At 39.9% G+C, this 17,053-nt stretch overlaps 1 protein-coding gene across 3 annotated transcripts; it reads right to left on the bottom strand.

Moving 5' to 3' along the window:
* Nucleotides 1-18: 18 nt before the first annotated feature.
* sgk3 (serum/glucocorticoid regulated kinase family member 3) lies at nucleotides 19-13,979 on the bottom strand. Of its 3 annotated transcripts, none has more exons than XM_030756932.1 (17): nucleotides 13,732-13,979; nucleotides 6,817-6,977; nucleotides 6,629-6,712; nucleotides 6,355-6,427; nucleotides 6,197-6,272; nucleotides 5,836-5,911; nucleotides 5,657-5,706; nucleotides 5,472-5,529; nucleotides 5,160-5,243; nucleotides 4,935-5,066; nucleotides 4,180-4,292; nucleotides 2,785-2,821; nucleotides 2,343-2,429; nucleotides 2,019-2,114; nucleotides 1,759-1,914; nucleotides 1,501-1,590; nucleotides 19-891 (listed from the first exon to the last, which is right to left on the bottom strand). In XM_030756932.1, the coding sequence occupies exons 2-17, from the start codon at nucleotides 6,910-6,912 to the stop codon at nucleotides 721-723; spliced, it is 1,479 nt and encodes a 492-aa protein (XP_030612792.1). In that variant the 5' UTR covers nucleotides 6,913-6,977; nucleotides 13,732-13,979; the 3' UTR covers nucleotides 19-720. The 3 variants fall into 3 exon arrangements, with proteins under 3 accessions (XP_030612792.1, XP_030612793.1, XP_030612794.1); XM_030756933.1 differs by lacking the exon at nucleotides 13,732-13,979 and adding an exon at nucleotides 13,286-13,333; XM_030756934.1 differs by lacking the exon at nucleotides 13,732-13,979 and adding an exon at nucleotides 12,600-12,779.
* Nucleotides 13,980-17,053: the final 3,074 nt, after the last annotated feature.

Genomic DNA, 17,053 nt, shown 5'->3' with positions numbered 1-17,053 from the left:
TTTGTTTTTTATTTATTTTTTATTATTATTCTGGTGGAGTACAGGCAAAGAGAAGAATTGTGGATTTTTAATTTCTGAATAAAAAATAAAATAAAATAAACGTGTTAAGGCAAATAACAGCAAAAAATAAACAGTCCAATTAAAAAAAACACCAAAAAAAAAAAAAAAAATCAAACATAAAGGTAACTTACAACCAGAAGTCTCTTTTTTGTGACCTATCAACCAAAATGCTGCATTCATTGGTTTCTCAAGTAATCCCTACTTCCAGCTTAGTTAATGTGAACATGTATGTTTTTATTTTTACAGTAACTACATGAACACACACAACTGTGTCTGAGGGTCAAAGTGAGTTACTTAAAATCCAGTGAATTGTTCAAGTTTGTCAGAAAACTGCTTACTGACTTTATTTAAGGGACAATTTTTAAGATGACGTGAAGGCTCATTTCTTAAACTATCAGAAATCACTTTAATAAAGAACAGCGGCCCCTGAATCTAAAAAAATCTAATCAGTTTTGTATATATATATATTTTTTTTTTCATAAATACAAGTAAAACAAAGACTTTCTGACACATCTTATCTCAACCAAAATCAGTTTCTTCTCAGCTGCTTGCTTTGGCTTCACATAACAAGTTAATCCATTTATAATGCTTCCCTTTATTAAAAAAAAACAAAAGAAAGTTACAATGGTTAAGGCAACTGAAGATTTCGATGGGAATGTTTTATAGGAAAGAGTCATCAGAGGGTGGTGCGTAAGAGAAGCCCACAAAAGCGTCATCGGCCTCCATAACACTAGCGTTGACAATCGACTGCTCTTGAGACCAGCAGATGGAGTTGGGAACCATCTCCTCCGTGAACTCAGGGTCAAAGTTCGAGATATCACTGACGGAGCTCTGTAAACAAAAACATAGGAGAACGGATATAACAGCGTGGAGGTCATATTAGTATTCATGTAGCAAATACAAAAGAAAATACACCAGTGTGTTCATAAGGGCGACTTACTCTCGTGACAGAAAAACATTATTTTGATTACACAATGTGCCTCAAAGAGAAAATGAGCTGCCAACTTAAAAATCAGCACTTGCACTTGTAACAAATCTTACCTAAGTGAACTTTAAAATGCTCAAAGAGTGAGATGTGACCATTAAAAATGTGTCTTTTAGCTTGCACATCTTATTGTACTGGACTGCATGTAACTGCACAATTATTACTAATAAAGTGACAAGAGTGGATTGTTTATTCTTCAAGAATTAGTGTGAACTAGATCTACTCATACTATAAATATAATAACTCAAATAATGAAGCCCCTGCATTTCCACAAAGTTGATTTTAGTTATTCAATGTGATCAAAACTAATCAGGTACAACTTCTACTGTATATACTATATAGAACGTCCTCTGTAGAAGTCGGTACTTCTGCAAAGCAAGCAAGTGTCTTATGAAGAGTCATCTTATGTGTAAAATATACAGAAGGTTTCAGTTTCAGTTTGTGGTTATATTTACCACAAGTGGCGTGAAAGGGGGAGGGATCTTCTTTTGTTCGAGGTCATCCCAGTTGATGGAAGAGAAGAAGCTGTGTCTTCTGATCTCATTCTGAAAGTGAAGGCTAAATATGACTTTTGTGCTAACAGAGAGCAAACAGAAGAATGACATTCATTTGTAATGTATTAGTGACAGTGCACATCAGAGGGATGGACCACTAGAGGGAGCTCATAAGTTAAAGATTCTGTAGTGAAAATTGATTAAATAAATTATACGTACAAAGTCTTCCCTGGATCCCAGTCTGCGTCTGCCATCTTTCTCCAGCAGCCCCTCGAGGAGCAACCAGGCCGTGTTGGAGGCCCCGGGACGCTTGGTTAGCGGCTTGTGGAGGATGTTGTCATACATCTCATGTGTGTCCCTGCTATAGAAAGGCGGCTAGGGCATGAGGGGGGAAAAAAGAGGGAAGCAGAGGTTTGTGAGTAGGAAAATGTGGCAACTCAACATTTATCACTAAAGGTAATGTCAAAGTAAATACTCACAAGGCCAAAGAGCATTTCATACAGCACTGAGCCCAGACACCACCAGTCTACTGTACTATCATATGGCAGCTTCCTCAGGACCTCTGGAGCTAAGTACTGGTCATTAAAAACAAAACACAATAATATGACATTAACTGACATTTTCTTTCTTGCCTAAAATATATTAACAAACGCTACAGCATTTTTGCTCATAAAAGTGTATTTTCATCTTTGGGAAATGCATCTCATACCCAAAACACGCAGCAGTGTAACAAATTGGAAAACACACATAGCTGAAAAATTATTAAACACACTACTGCAGCAAGGTTTTCTTGGAACCCATACCTCAGGTGTTCCACAAAATGTAGTGGTGGTATCCTTCTGGGAAATGCCCTCCTTGCACAATCCAAAGTCTGTCAGAACGATATGCCCCTTGAAAAGTGAGGACACAGGGACATTTTGAGATAACATGTGCCACACAAGCAGCTCATTATCCCCCAGGACTGAGGATTCTATTGTTAACTAGGAATGTTGGCTGAAGCAGTCAGTCCCATTCACCGTTCCCTCACTTTCTCAATGAGGCTAGGCAGGAAAATCATTAAGACCTAATCCAATCACACACTTTCTGTCCAGCTGGAACTGGAAATGACATCAGGAGAATGAAATGTGTCCTGTAAATGTTTTATGTAATAACTCTTCTGTCGGTTACAGCCCTAACAGGACATCTAAAATAAGAAAAATGGATGCAGTGTCATTGAGGTTTAATTAAAGAAATGTGAACACTCACCTCATGGTCAAGAAGGATATTTTCTGGCTTCAAGTCTCTAGAAAAAGTAATTACAAACAGTTGTAAATTTACTTAAAGTGCACATGTTTTAAGTAAACTTAACCTCAGTTTTATTTGTTATGAGCTTTTTCACATTTTCTACACTTGAAGGATGGAAAACTATATAATCTTAAAGCCACTGCAACATATCAGGACCTATATAACTCATATAAAGATGATCTCCTTACCAGGCCTTAAAATAAGGCAAATACAACCTTAGATGAACAACACACATAACACATTACACTGTCTTATTATTTATTCAACAAAAACTAAGTCAAAATGCAGAAGCAGCTTGTGAAAAATTAAGTACATCCCACGACTGAGTAGTTTTTAGAACCACCTTTATCAGCAGTAACTTGAAGAAAAGGTTTTCTGTATGACTTTAGTCTCTCACATCATTGTGGAGGAACTTTGGCCCACTCTTCTTTACAATGTTGCTTCAGTTCCTTGAGGTTTGTGGGCATTTATGCTCTTAAGGTCCCACCCACAGCATTTCAATCAGTCTGAGGTCTGGACTTTGACTGGGCAATTGCAACTCTCTGATTCTTTTCTTTTTCAGTCATTCTGTTCTTTATGTGCTGCTGTGCTTGGGATCATTGTCCTGTTGCATGACCCAATTTTGTCCAGCCTTTAGCTGTCGGACAGATGGCCTCACATTTGACTGCAGAATACTTTGGTATATAGAGGAGCTCATGGTGGATTCATTGACTGCAAGGTACTCAGGTCCTGCTGCGGCTGCAAAACAAGCCCAAACCATCACCCCTCCACCACTGTGCTTGACAGTGGACATGAGGTGCTTGTGCTGATATGCTCTGTTTGGTTTTCTACAAATGTGTACTGTGCATTGTGGCCAACCATCTCCACTTTGGTCTCAGCTGTCCAAAGGACATTGCCCCAGAAGTCTTGATGCAACTCTGCAAACCTAAACTGCACTGTCATGTTTTTGTTTTGTTTTGTTTTTCACAGAGAAGAGGCTGTCTCCTGGCAACCCTTTCAAATAAGCCATACTTGTTCAGTCTTTTTCTAATAGTACATCATGAACTTTATCATTTAACATGCTAACTGAGGACTGTAGAGGCTGAGATATAACTCGTTTTTTTTTTCCACTTCCTCTGGTCTGACCCTGAATTGTGGTAAAACACATGAATGCTCCAGACCAGCAAACTAATCAAAAACTTTTATAGAGCTGGTCACACTTGCTGATGATCAGTTAATTAAGTATATTTCCTTGGTAGCACATGACTCACATATTTCATGACTCTCTGCATAGAGTCATGCAAAAACTTTATTTTCCACATGACTGTATCTAGAACTTACTGATCTGGCTTGACTGACACTTAAATAGCAGCATACCTGTAAACAATGGTGAGAGAATGCAGGTACCCCAGAGCGCTCGCCATTTCAGCAATGTAGAACTTTGCTCTGGGCTCTGGAAAGGTCCTTTCTCGTTGTAGATGAAAGAAAAGCTGAAACAAAAAGGTTCCAGTAAGTTGACATAAAGTTACAGAAATCATTTTTAAGATTTAAATTCAGAATACTGGAGAACAGTGAATGGATGATGTGATACTGATCTGATTTTATATTTTGCTTATGGCACGTTGTAATCATCTTGTTCAGAGCACAAGGCAGATTTACTGGGATGCAGACTGTCACACGGTAGCTAAAAATGCTGGTGACACTTGAAGGAGTAACACGCGAGAGCCACCCTTACTCTAAGTAATGATATAATCTGGTGGGCCGTGGATGACCCGGGTCCCCTGGGTCTTTCCCTGCCTGCCTCTGGATCCCGAGGGGGGTGGTTGCAGCTTCTTGCCCTCATTATTGAGTACGTTCCATGACAGAGGAACACACATACATTACTACAAACTACAGCAAGACTGTATGTGTGTGTGTGTAATATATATATACACACACACACAGGTCAAAAAAAAAAAAAGTAATGATATAATCTCTAACAAAAATATCACACATGGTGGTGTGTTAACTAGTGAAAGTACAGCGAAAGGGGTATTTTTATTAATTAATTTATTGCTTCATCTCTCAGTTGTTCATGACATTGTGACTCATTTCTGCGTGACTATATTGCTCATAAAACTGAAACCACTCACTTCTCCTCCATTGATGAAATCCAGTACGAAGTATAACTTGTCTTTAGTCTGGAAGGAATAATGAAGCCCGACCAGGAAAGGGTGTTTCACATTCTTCAGCAAAACATTGCGTTCTGCCATGATGTGTTTTTGCTAATTTACAGAATGATACACATGAAGCATTATCACACACATATGCAGGCCAAAATACAAACAAGCTCAAAGATGATAAGATCAAAGTCGAACCTCTTTCCTGTTGAGAATGACCCTTTTTTGTAAGATCTTGACTGCGTAAAACTTTCCATCGTGTTTCCGTTTAGCAAGGAAAACCTGCACCGGGACAGAGACGGAGCATGTTGAAGATTGCATCAACACTGAAAACCAAAATAATTCCTGATCTGATTCTCACTTCCTATGTGGAAAGACCAACACATGCAGAACTAAAACCTGTTGCTTCCCCAACAGTAAACAAGGAACACATTTCAGAACATTCCACTGCCTGACATCTGGGACGAAGAGAAAGTGAGAGTATTTCCCAGTATTGCATCGATTACATACCTTACCAAAACTCCCTTTTCCTATGACTTTTAAAAAGTCAAAGTCTGTGGGCTTGGCTCTGAAAAATACAATTGTTTTAATTTCACTATGTGAAAATGTTTGTGATTTGTTAAGATAAGATCATTGATAAAAAAATACCAAGGCTGCCAGTTTTGTACTAAAATGCATCTGGATAGTGAACATACTGTGGATTTGCAGAGGGTCCCAGGTTAATGTTTCTGGAGGTAGAGTTGTTCTGTTAGACAGCAGAGAAAGCATCAGTCAGTGAGATGTAACTAAAGGCTGAAGCTGAAGCAAAGCTGCTATATGCAGTCATCAGGAAAGCAAAACCATCTTTCAAAAAAAGTTCAAAACCGCTACTTACTTTTTCATCTTCATCCTCAGAGGCATCAGATATTTGTTCCATTTTGTCCATTAGTAAAAAGGCCCTCACATCTGGACTGTGAAATTTAACACGGAGCAAGCAGATAAATAAAGGAATTATTCTAACAGCAAATTCTTTTTCAGAAATTCTTTGTATTTTTTTTTTTAAACCTTTATTTTACCAGGTAAAACGTTTGAGAGATTTTTCTGGTTTTTAAGGGGGCTGTAGCACTCTTAACTCTGGGAACCACTGATCTAAGAATTTATCTAAACAAATTTCAAAAACTCATCCTAATAAAGTCAGCTTTAGACATACATGTATAATTTATTGTTATATAATAAGAGGGAACTGCAACACTTACTGGCTGGAAAGGTCGGGATGTGAGACAATTCTTTTGATGAACTCATGTAACCCTGCTCTTCTTTGCTTGATGAACTCTATTGAAACAAACCCACAATCAATCACTAGCCACTCATTACAGATCAAGCAGGGCACATTTAGTGTAGTGCAAACACCTACCCGGGTCAAAGTTGTCCCCAAATATCCTTTTAGCAGGAATTTTCAAGTTCATGGACGGAAACTGTTTCCTTAACTGTGTTAAAAGAACAATGGGGAAATGATGTTAAAAGAATGGAATAGTTTAATGTGACACGTCTGTTATTATTCTGAATGTCACTCTGAACATCATGAAACACAAGCCAGAAAATAACACACACACAAAAAAAACAGTCAAAAAAACAAAACTCAAAATTTCAAACATTTTAATTGAAGATCAAAATGTTCCACCACTTACTGTATTGTAAAGTTTATCAAACTCTGCATATCGCCTGAAGACGAACCATTCCTGTTGTCTAACAGAGACCATCACTTTGTAAACCTAAAAAAAAACAACCACACATGATGTAAACAAAGTCCAAATTTAAATTAATTTCTGCAATTAATCTTCCTGCCTAGTAAATATGAATGACCCAACACACGCACTGTGTAACGCTTTTTCTTGTCCCTCTGCTCATTGTGGCAAGGGATGCTGACATTGGGAAAACTGGGATGGTCCTCCATCTTAGGGACTGTCAGCATTCAAAGGTGCAGTAATAGAAAAGGCGTCAAGTATGTGACTGGGCAATCCCCATTCTGGATCTGTGCTGTAAGAGAGAAAAGAGAAGAGCTCACTCTGTTATTCAGGAAGTGAAACTGGTCTTCCTCTGCTCACTACACATTTCAGCCTGGAGAACTTATGTCATCCCTGAGTTCAACAGTATTAGCAATATTTTTTCATTAATCAGCACATCTGGTCACTATTTCTTTGATACAAGCTGTAATGTACCCTGGCTGGTTAATGGTTAGTGGCCAGAGCTGCTAATTGGCCTTAATTTATTAAGATAGCTCGTTTATTAATCACTCACTTATTCACCACTATATTTTCTTGGCTGTTATTCAAGGTTGCAAGAGCTATGTTTCAAGCTGTGCTTGTCAGTGGTAGAAAAGGTCATCTGGCCACTGGGTGCATGCCTGCAAGTTCCAAGCTTGCTACTGATGTCCACATTCCAGGTAAAATAACTCGGGCTTCAACAGGAAACAGTCTAACACTGGTCGTATTTAGACTGCATTTGTCATCTATCCATCCATCCATCCATCCATCCATCCATCCATCCATCCATCCATCCATCCTCTTCCGCTTCTCCATATCCTTCCGCTGGAGCCTAGCTTTAAATTTTAAAAGCAGCATTCTCAAAACATCATCCCATTTTATTCTGCCAAGAATTAAACCTTTTTTTTCTCCTTTGCTTTGGGATATAAATGGACAGATTTCAAGACAATCTGTCATTTATTAAAACTGTTAAAAATAACTGGTTAAAACAATAATTAAAAATAACTTTACGACCATGCTAGACATTGCTGTAACATTTTTCCCTTCTTTTTTTTCTCTGGGCTTCAGGAAAGTATTGACAGGTGTCCTGCTCCTGTAGATGAAACAGGTACAGTAGCAAGCTGAGATGTCTTATGTAGCTCCAGCAGCTGAGTGAAGCTGACACCCCACCCACGTGAAAAATTCCAGCAAATAGACTGAGCGGTTAGTGCTTCGTTTGTGCTGGTTTGTGCCGTTAAAACTAGCTTTTGTGCTGCTTTCGTTTTTGAGTTATTAAAAATTATTTTTTAGGTCATTCAAAGGTCACCATCCCCCCCATCATGCTCCAAAACAACCCAGAGTGGTAGGCTTTTCAAATAGTTGAGCGCTGCCGCCTGACCGCCGATGGCCGAGGAATCCACACCACTGCACCACTGTGTGGTCTGCAGCGATATTTCCTCCGGTCTGGCAGATCAGTTCAAAGGCCTCACTGAATTCTGTAAAATCGATTCACAAAATGACTCTACTGACGATATTAGACAGAAACAAGCTGTGAGTGCGGCGCAGCAGGTGTGGAAAGCAGCCAAAGCCGCCGGAGATAAATTCAACAAGAAGTGGAAGCATTGTTCCAAAAATAGAAACCGTACACAGTAAACCGCAGAAAACGATGATGAATTTTATTCATGTTCCTGGCCTATTTTCATCTATGCTGGCCCGTATCTTTGTGCGTAATATGAAAATAGACCCGTTCATTGATATTATAATGATATCATAATGCAGTGCGCCTTATGGTCCGAAAAATACGGTACTTTAATTCTTTTGTGCTGCTTACCGGCCAGTGTTATGTTTTACTGTCAGGCGATCACATCTCTTCACCTAAATAGAAGACAATGAATCACCTGCTGCAGGCTGTAATTACTGTTTTGGTTATGCGTCGGTTGTGTTTCAGCACTTTCTTGTCACCAGTTCATTCAGTGTGAATTTGTCGGATGTTGTCAATGCAGGAAAGGACATTCGGTAAGTGTTGTTTCTATTTGCTCTGCAAATAGCGAACAGTAGTTGTACAGAAAAATACCTGAGGTCTTTCCTGCTTTTTAATGAGAATAGTTGTATATAACTTTATTATTTACTATATTTTTTACACACGTTTTGAAAAAACGTGGTGGTGGTGGTGGTGGGGTGACATTATCGGCCAAAATAATAATTCATATCTCTGAAACGAAAGCAGCACAAATGCTAGTTTTAACGGCACAAACCAGCACAAACGAAGCACTAAAAAAGTAGACCACTCTGGTTTGTTTTGGAGCATGATGAGGGGGATGATGACGTCATCGGCCAAAATTATAATTCATAATATCTCCAAAATGAAAGCAGCACAAACGCGAGTTTTAACGACACAAACCAGCACAAATGAAGCACTAAAAAAGTAGACCACTCTGGTTTGTTTTGGAGCATGATGGGGGGGATGGTGACCTTTGGATGACCTAAAAAATAATTTTTAATATCTCCGATACGAAAGCAGCACAAACGCTAGCTTTAACGGCACAAACCAGCACAAACGAAGCACTAACCGCTCAGTCTATTTGCTGTAATTTTTCACGTGGGTGAGGTGTCAGCTACACTCAGCTTTTTTAGCGCACATTTGGGAAGACATGCATGTGATGTTCCCCAATATCCAAATCCCTTCAAAGGCAGCAAGATGAATCACAGTGAAACCCAGCAACCAAACACTTAAACAAGGATAAAGAAACAAGCAAAAACAAAACCAGGCACTGTGGTGATTTTATGTTGAGGACACCCCCACTCCTATCTGAGTCACCAGAATCTCCAGAATCCAAACATAACACAGAGTAGTGATGAGAACCCAAATGAGACCAGAAACCCCAAGTGGCAGCAACTAACAGCAGGGGACACCTGCATGCTGAGCCAGAAACATGCATGAAGGTCTCAACCAGTGTCCACGGCCATTGCCAAGCTCCAGAGGCCAGACAGCACATCCCGGTCCCACCCAGACAGCACGAGCACCCAGAAAGAGGAGCCCACAGCATGGCACAAGCTGAGGGACACCAAACAGACCCAAAGCCCAGGAAGGACACCAGCCAGCACAACCAGGGTGCTGAAGTACACCCCCAGCGGGACAGGATGACCAGACCCACAGGATCCCCACCCGCCAACAGAGCAAAAAGTACACACCCCGCCCCAGAGAGCCAGGCACAGGGACAGGGCACCAGGCCGCACCACACAGGCCACCATAGCGTAGGGGGGGGTGGTTCAAGGGAAAGAGAAGGGAAGGGGAAAGGGAGAGCCAAACCAGCAGAACTCATCAGCCCCCACCCATCCTCTAGTCACACCTCCCCAAACCACCACCCCACCTAGAGCTAGGAGATGACACAGTAGATGCAAAAACAGAGTCAGACATAGCCACCATGGCACCGCACCCCCCCATGGAGACACCAAGAGAGGCATACCAGGGCAGCCCCCACCCCCGAGAACCATGGAGGATCAGACCCAAGGGGCACCAGGGTGAGGAGACAGAGACAGCAGAAGTGAAAGCATGAGTGAGGGGGACAAAAAAGGATGCTAGATCAGATAAAACAACATTTTATCATTAAACATACGCTAAAAACACAACAGAACAAAATATCCAACAGTGGTCTACTAATTTTTTTATATTTAAATACGTCAAGGTTATACACAGCATGTTATATCATCCATAAGTGCTATTCGTTTTTCTTTTTATATGTGTTATTGTATGTTTGTCACAGTCTGTTACATTACTGGTTGTGTTAAACAGCGGGCAGGCTACGTCCTCCTGGGCAACCGGTTAACTGCCTCCTTTCTCTGAGCACGTTCCATCCTCTCCCCTCTCATAAACACTTACAGCACATATTGGTCAGTTACTCTTGTTTTGGTGTTAATCAAGCTGTCTTCCAGCTGAAAAATAGAAATCTCCATCTATGAAGTCTCTTCCATGTACATACATCTCACACACATGAGCACATACAAGCCTGCAGTCATTCACACACTAGCTCTCATACATGTTGAGCCTGTGACATTCTCCCGTGTTTGGCTCAGTAGAAAATGTATTTTTTTAAAAACTTTCCACGGGTCTTTGAAGCTGGAGTTATACAACTTGCCAAACACAAGAAGGAAATTATTGAAGCTAATTGCTGGAGTGTAGTAAATTCTTTCCCCTGACAGCTGAATTAACAGAAGGTCCGGATATCTGACTGAAGGTGAAGAGGGACAAAGTTCATTCTTACTGATATGTCTACTGAGTGAATTCTGATCAACTGTAACGGGATTGTCTTCTGTATCCAGCTTAACTGTGGACCTGATGGAAAGTATCACGTGTACTGTAAATACTCAACACTGTGTGATCTAACTAAACACACACAGAGAGACGGGCATATCTTTCTCCGTAAGTTATGTAACGTCTTCTTTTACAACAAAGCTCTTTGTCTGCTGCTCTGACTCGACCATTGTCTGATGTTTGTGAGGTCAGCTTAGTTTTGTTTGGTATTTTTAAAAAAATCTTTCTAAGCACTACTGTTTGCTCAAAACACAGGGAAAAATGCTTTGTGACAGCTTTCTCTTGTTGCATATGGATCCTGAGTGCATCCTGAAAGGATCTCTCATTCTGCTCACGTTAGGGTGAGGAAACGGTAAAAGAGCGGCCCTCTTTAAAATGCATGTGTGCAGTCAGAGGGACCTTCATGCCCTCTTCATCACTAGGCCTTCTTTCTGTTTTGTCACAGCGCTGTAAAACTTTCTTTTAGTTTCACTTTCACCCACATTAATCAGAATATAATACAAAGAGCCCTACAGGATTAACTTTTTCCTCTAACACAACTGCACTTCCACATATGCAAAACAGTTCCTGTACCTAAGAAATATTTTAATTTTAAAGAGACTGATGGCCTTTGATAGACTAAACATAGTCTCAAAGACCAAGGTGACCACTTTATGTGTAATTCTAGTGAGACTAACCACCCAAGATCTAAAAAATATTACATTTACAATAACAGCAGACAGCTGTAGAAGAACAGTCATATTTGTGATTCTGGAGAAGAATTTGGCATTTATTCTTTACCTGTTGATCTAACAGACTGAAACCTCTGCAATATATATCCTCTATACCAAACTCTGTAATGGAAAACAAACCTTAAGTTTGTGTCACTGTGGCCGGTACGCACTAAAATGGCTGTACATGTCCCTGAGCTGCCTCACATCTGTGCTTGTTTTCATGCTTAAATGGCTTGTGAAAGTCACAGGGTAGGACCCGCTTTTTAACATTCCAGAAATATTTTTGTTGATTTGGGGGTTGGAGAGGAATAACCTATAACCATGCAACACAATTTACATTTCACGCTGACATGGCTGCTACTCCTGAGCATGGAATGCTGTATCTCACCACACCCACCAACACGCACTGTCAAGTTCAATTATAAGAAGTGAAAACAAAGAGTGGAAAGCACAATATAAAATAAGAAGGAGCAAGATTAATGTTAAGCATGTCCCCTAACCACAGTTTATGTGCAGTAAACCTTGCAATCACACCACGTCATGAATTAACTTGTGCTGACAGACCCCAGAATATTCCAGGCTACTACATGGGATCAAAAAATAGCATTCTTCCTGATCTACTCAAACATGGGGATGTGTGTGGTTCTGCTCAATAAAACAGAAGCCACACTAGAATGGTAAATCTGCTGTGAAAGCTCAAACAGGCAAGCTCAACAGAAGAACACTGACTCATGAAAGTAGAAAGGTTTTGAGGGAACAGAAAATCATTTCTAACCTTTAGTCAGACCAGTCTGCAGAGCCTCCACAGTGGCAAATCTCTGATTGAGGAAGTGCAGCTAGAGTAGTGTGAGGTGAATAAAAACAGTGCATCAGCATGTGACCAAATTCTTACCCTAACCTGACGATCCAGACAGCACAGAAACAGCCACAGTCTCTGTTGACTTCCTTTTCGGAACAAGCCTGAATCAGTGCGTGCACTGACAGAAATGACCACTTCATCAGCAACAGAAAAGAACAACCCAAAGAAAGCATGCTGAGCAACCCTAAGGAGCATCCTGTTATGACACATGATGAGCTCGGTAAATCTTAAGTAAATAATGGAGTCTTGTGTAACTTGTACCATAAAGCCACACATTAGCATAACAAGGAAGGAAATGTAAACTTCTTACAGTCAAAGCAAATGGAAAGATACAGATTTCCAAATTACAGTTTAAATATACTCTTTGGATGACAGAAAATGGAATAATGAAGAGAAGAATCACCAAGGGAAGCAACCTTCCTGTCTGTGTAAATTTGACTGTTTGGGGTGTAAATATCACACAAGGGTGAATAAACATCCAAAGTGAATATTCATTGTGACCGCTTCTGAAATCTGACAGCTATGCACAACCATGTGGATGACATTTCCCTTAAAGACAGGATTGAAAATGAGTTGTCTATAACTGTTTTATTTTGCCAAAACTATCTGCAAAGCTTATAAAGCTTTTTACCTGAGGCTGCAAGTGTACTTACACCGGTACGACTTTTAAATCTCTGCACATATCATATGTATTACGAGAAGGGGGGGAAGAGTCCTACCTTTTCGAGCCGAGGACGTGAGAGAAAAGAAAAAGAGCCAGGGGAGGGAGGAGCTGAGCTTAACACACACACACACACACACACACACACACACACACACACACACACACACACACACACACACACCCCGACAGACACTAAATGAGAGGGTTCACATACTCTTACAAGCTCTCAAATGTAACACAAACTATGACCACTATAATGACATCGCAAAGTAAACACAGTAAATGAGCTAACATAAGTTAGTGACTTTTATAGCATTTTCAGTCGGTTAAACTTTTATTTAGTTATATATTTAAGCAAAAAAAAAAAAAAAAAAAAAAAAGGAGGTCGTTGTTACACATAGCAATATGTTACTTGACATTACACTGGCACTAATTCTCCGCATGTGAAGTAAACATTACAGCTACAGCTTGGTCGTCGGGAGTTATATGAACATCACGTACCTTTTAGGATTTTGATGCGGTGTTCGCTTATTTTCGCAGTTCTGGAGGGAACTTTTCGCTCTATGGCACTTAAGCTGCCAGTGTAGCAAACATTTGCCACGTTCGTGTAGGGACGAAAGCCCCGAACCCTCCAAATGTGAGCGTACTTTCTCTCTGATCACAGACGTCTGACAAGTGAGCGCAGCAGGAAGCAGGACTCTTTCCTGGCCACACAAAGTTCCAAGGAAATTTGTCACGGGACCTCACACCGTTACAACAGCCGCGAGACACACGGAAGACACCACGATGCTTCCGCTGCTGCTTTTCAAAATAAGGGAAGGGGAAAATGGTTGGATTGATGCCTTTATTGTCATTATACTGAATGTACAATGAGATTGGAGGGCCTCTCCTGTTCAGTGCCATGCAGTAGAAAGTCACACTTCCTAAAATATAAAATAGAACTTCTAAAAAATATACAGAAAATAAAACAATGAATAAAAATATACAGAAAATAAAACAGAATGTATAAAAATATATACAGAAAATAAAACAGTGTATAAAAATATATACATTGTAAAAAATAAAATAAGTATGTACACATAATAATGAAGATTGTCTGTATTGCACTAGTCAATAAATATTGGATATTACACAATAAAGGAGTGATAGATATTGTTAAGTATGAATGTTAAGGAGCAAGTGAACATGTTGTCCTCAATGTATTAGAGGCAGGAAAAATGGGCATAAGGATTTGAGAGAATGTGACAAGAGCCAAATTGTGATGTCAACCTTTTATTGTGCATCACTGTCTGCACAGGTGTGATGGGCTACATGTGCCATGGAGCTCACGCAAAACAACGGAGTGTGAGCCGTATAGTAAACACAGAACCCTTACACATGATAGACCCAGACAGACCTTAAGACTGAATAAAAATGTAGAGCCGAGATATTGTAATGGACACGTTTGCCTTTCATTGAATTATCAAAATTGCCACCATTGTTGTAGTTTTTTGTTTGTTTATTCCCGAGCTGATCAAGAGGCCTTGAGAAGCACTTTTCCCAGCTTGTAATTGTATGCAAATGTCCTTTGTTAAAATGGGTTTACTAAAGTCTTGATGGTTTTGATTGCGCAATAAGTGCTCGGGCTTTTATTTTCATGGCACTACAAATAACTTCCGGTCTTGTTTGCATAGCACAGCTAAATTTACTTTTACTCTCACTAACTTCAAAATCGAGAAATCCAACAGTTCGACAGCGCCACCTACAGGTTAACAGGACACAGAAGGCAGAAAACAGCATACCTGCTACAGTGACATCTTCTCAGAGACAGTTTATGGCCCGTATCCTCCAGAATTATCCATAATCAACTAGAATTATCCAGATATGAGTAACATTGACCATGCAATCAATAATAGTTTGTGAGTTAATATCACAGAATATGATGCTTCATAAATGTGGCCTCATTAACAGTCACAAGTGATTTAAGCTTTCAGTGCATTTTAGTCAAACTGTAAAGATGTGATAATGCATGAATAAAATCAATTTTCATTGGCAGCATTTATTTTTTAAACTACTATGTAAGACAGAAGAATTAACAGTGCAATCTGCTAATGAATCTTTCACAGAGGTTATTTTCAAAAGCTTTGTTTTTATTGGCTTTAGTCCATGTGAAGAGTCATTAAAGTTTATATTAAAAGGCACTACTACTAGTCTATCTTCTTATTATGCTGATCACTGCAATTAAAGTTAGAAGTGTCTATATAATTTGTTCTGTCTTCTCCTGATATCCCTCCATCTGCTCAAACTGACCAGCTTGAATAACTGAGCATTCGTTTTCAGTTCAGTTCTTGCATCTGACCATTTTCAGAGGTACCTAACTGAAGGGATGAACCAGTGTTGAGTCTACACATAACAGACAACTTGAAGAATACATTTTAAATTGTATCTTTAGGCACTATGTTACTAGCAGCCTGTCACAAAAACACAAAAAGACAGAAACACTATGTGGACAAAAGTATAAGGCCACACCACTTGATCTTCGAATTAAGGTGTTTTCAGTTCAGTTGCCACAGGTGTATAAAATAAAGGACCTAGCCATACAGTCTGCTGTACAAATATTTTTGAAAGAATGGGTCATCCTAAAGAGCTTGCAGAATTCGAACCTGGCACTGTAATAGGGTGCCATTGGCACCGGTCAGTTTGTTCCAAAAATCCTCTGGCATTAACATCAGCACAAAAACTGTGCACCTGGAGCTTCATGGCATGAGTTTCCATGGCTGAGCAGCTCCTGTAGGTGTTATGTGTAGGTAGACTGATACATTTGTCTATATAGTGTACTTTTTTTTTTTTTTTAACAGACCCGGGTTCAGGGCAAATGGAATAAAAATCTGTGCCATTACCAACTGAACACTTCTGAAGCTTGTGACAGAAAGGACTGTGAATGCATGACGTGCAAAAAATACTTTCACTGTCAAATGTATAATTTAGAATTTCTTATGATTCTAGGAAGAACTGAGTGACGTCTCTTTTGTTGTGAGGAACTGTGTTCAAGTGGTATTTCTAAGTAAACTTAACAACCTTTGGCTTCTCTCTGCACAGACTCCATGTGACTTTGTGTAGACACTCTGAAAAGAAAAATTAATTAATTAATTAAGCCACTTAACAAGAAACAACCCGTTATGGATGCTAAGTTATTGGGCTAGCATACAGACTCAGTTTTGTTATCACAGCTCTTCTAGTACAGAGGTTTTACACAACCCTAGAAAGTTGCATTAAAACACAGGTACAAGAAATAGACAATAGTTTTGGGAAATATGACAGATATACCCTGCTCAAAAAAATGAAAGGAATACTTTGTGAATGTCTATGACCAAACAAACAGAGTTCATGAGGGTGGCCTGAGGGTCCCACAACCTCTAGTGGACCCTGTGCTCACTGCCTGGCACTGTGGCACGCAACTGGCATTTGCTCAGAATTACCCTGAGCCGTGGAGAACATTATGCTGCCTGCAACATGATTCATTGCAACATCAACAGCATTTGGTGGTGATGGTCTGGAGAGACGTGGACAGATGCACAGGCCTCTACAGCCTAGGCAACAACACCCTGACCGATTTGGGTATTATACAAACTACCGAGTACCATTTTGAGTTGCTACAATGAAATTTCAACAAAAGGGACTAGCCTGCCACATCATTTTTGTTTTCACTTTGATTTTTGGGGTGTCTTTGAACTCAGCCCTCTGTAGGTTGATTTCCCATGACTGGCCAATAGGTAGCCGTGTTTGGCATGCACAAAATGAAAAGATGGCCAGGTCAATTACAGCGTCTCCTTTTCACTGCAGC

The sequence above is a fragment of the Archocentrus centrarchus genome, chromosome 20, assembly GCF_007364275.1.
Source record: "Archocentrus centrarchus isolate MPI-CPG fArcCen1 chromosome 20, fArcCen1, whole genome shotgun sequence".
In the NCBI taxonomy this organism is placed as follows: domain Eukaryota; kingdom Metazoa; phylum Chordata; class Actinopteri; order Cichliformes; family Cichlidae; genus Archocentrus; species Archocentrus centrarchus.
The sequence above is the reverse complement of the archived record's forward strand: the minus strand, read 5'-3'. Positions and strand labels throughout refer to the sequence as shown.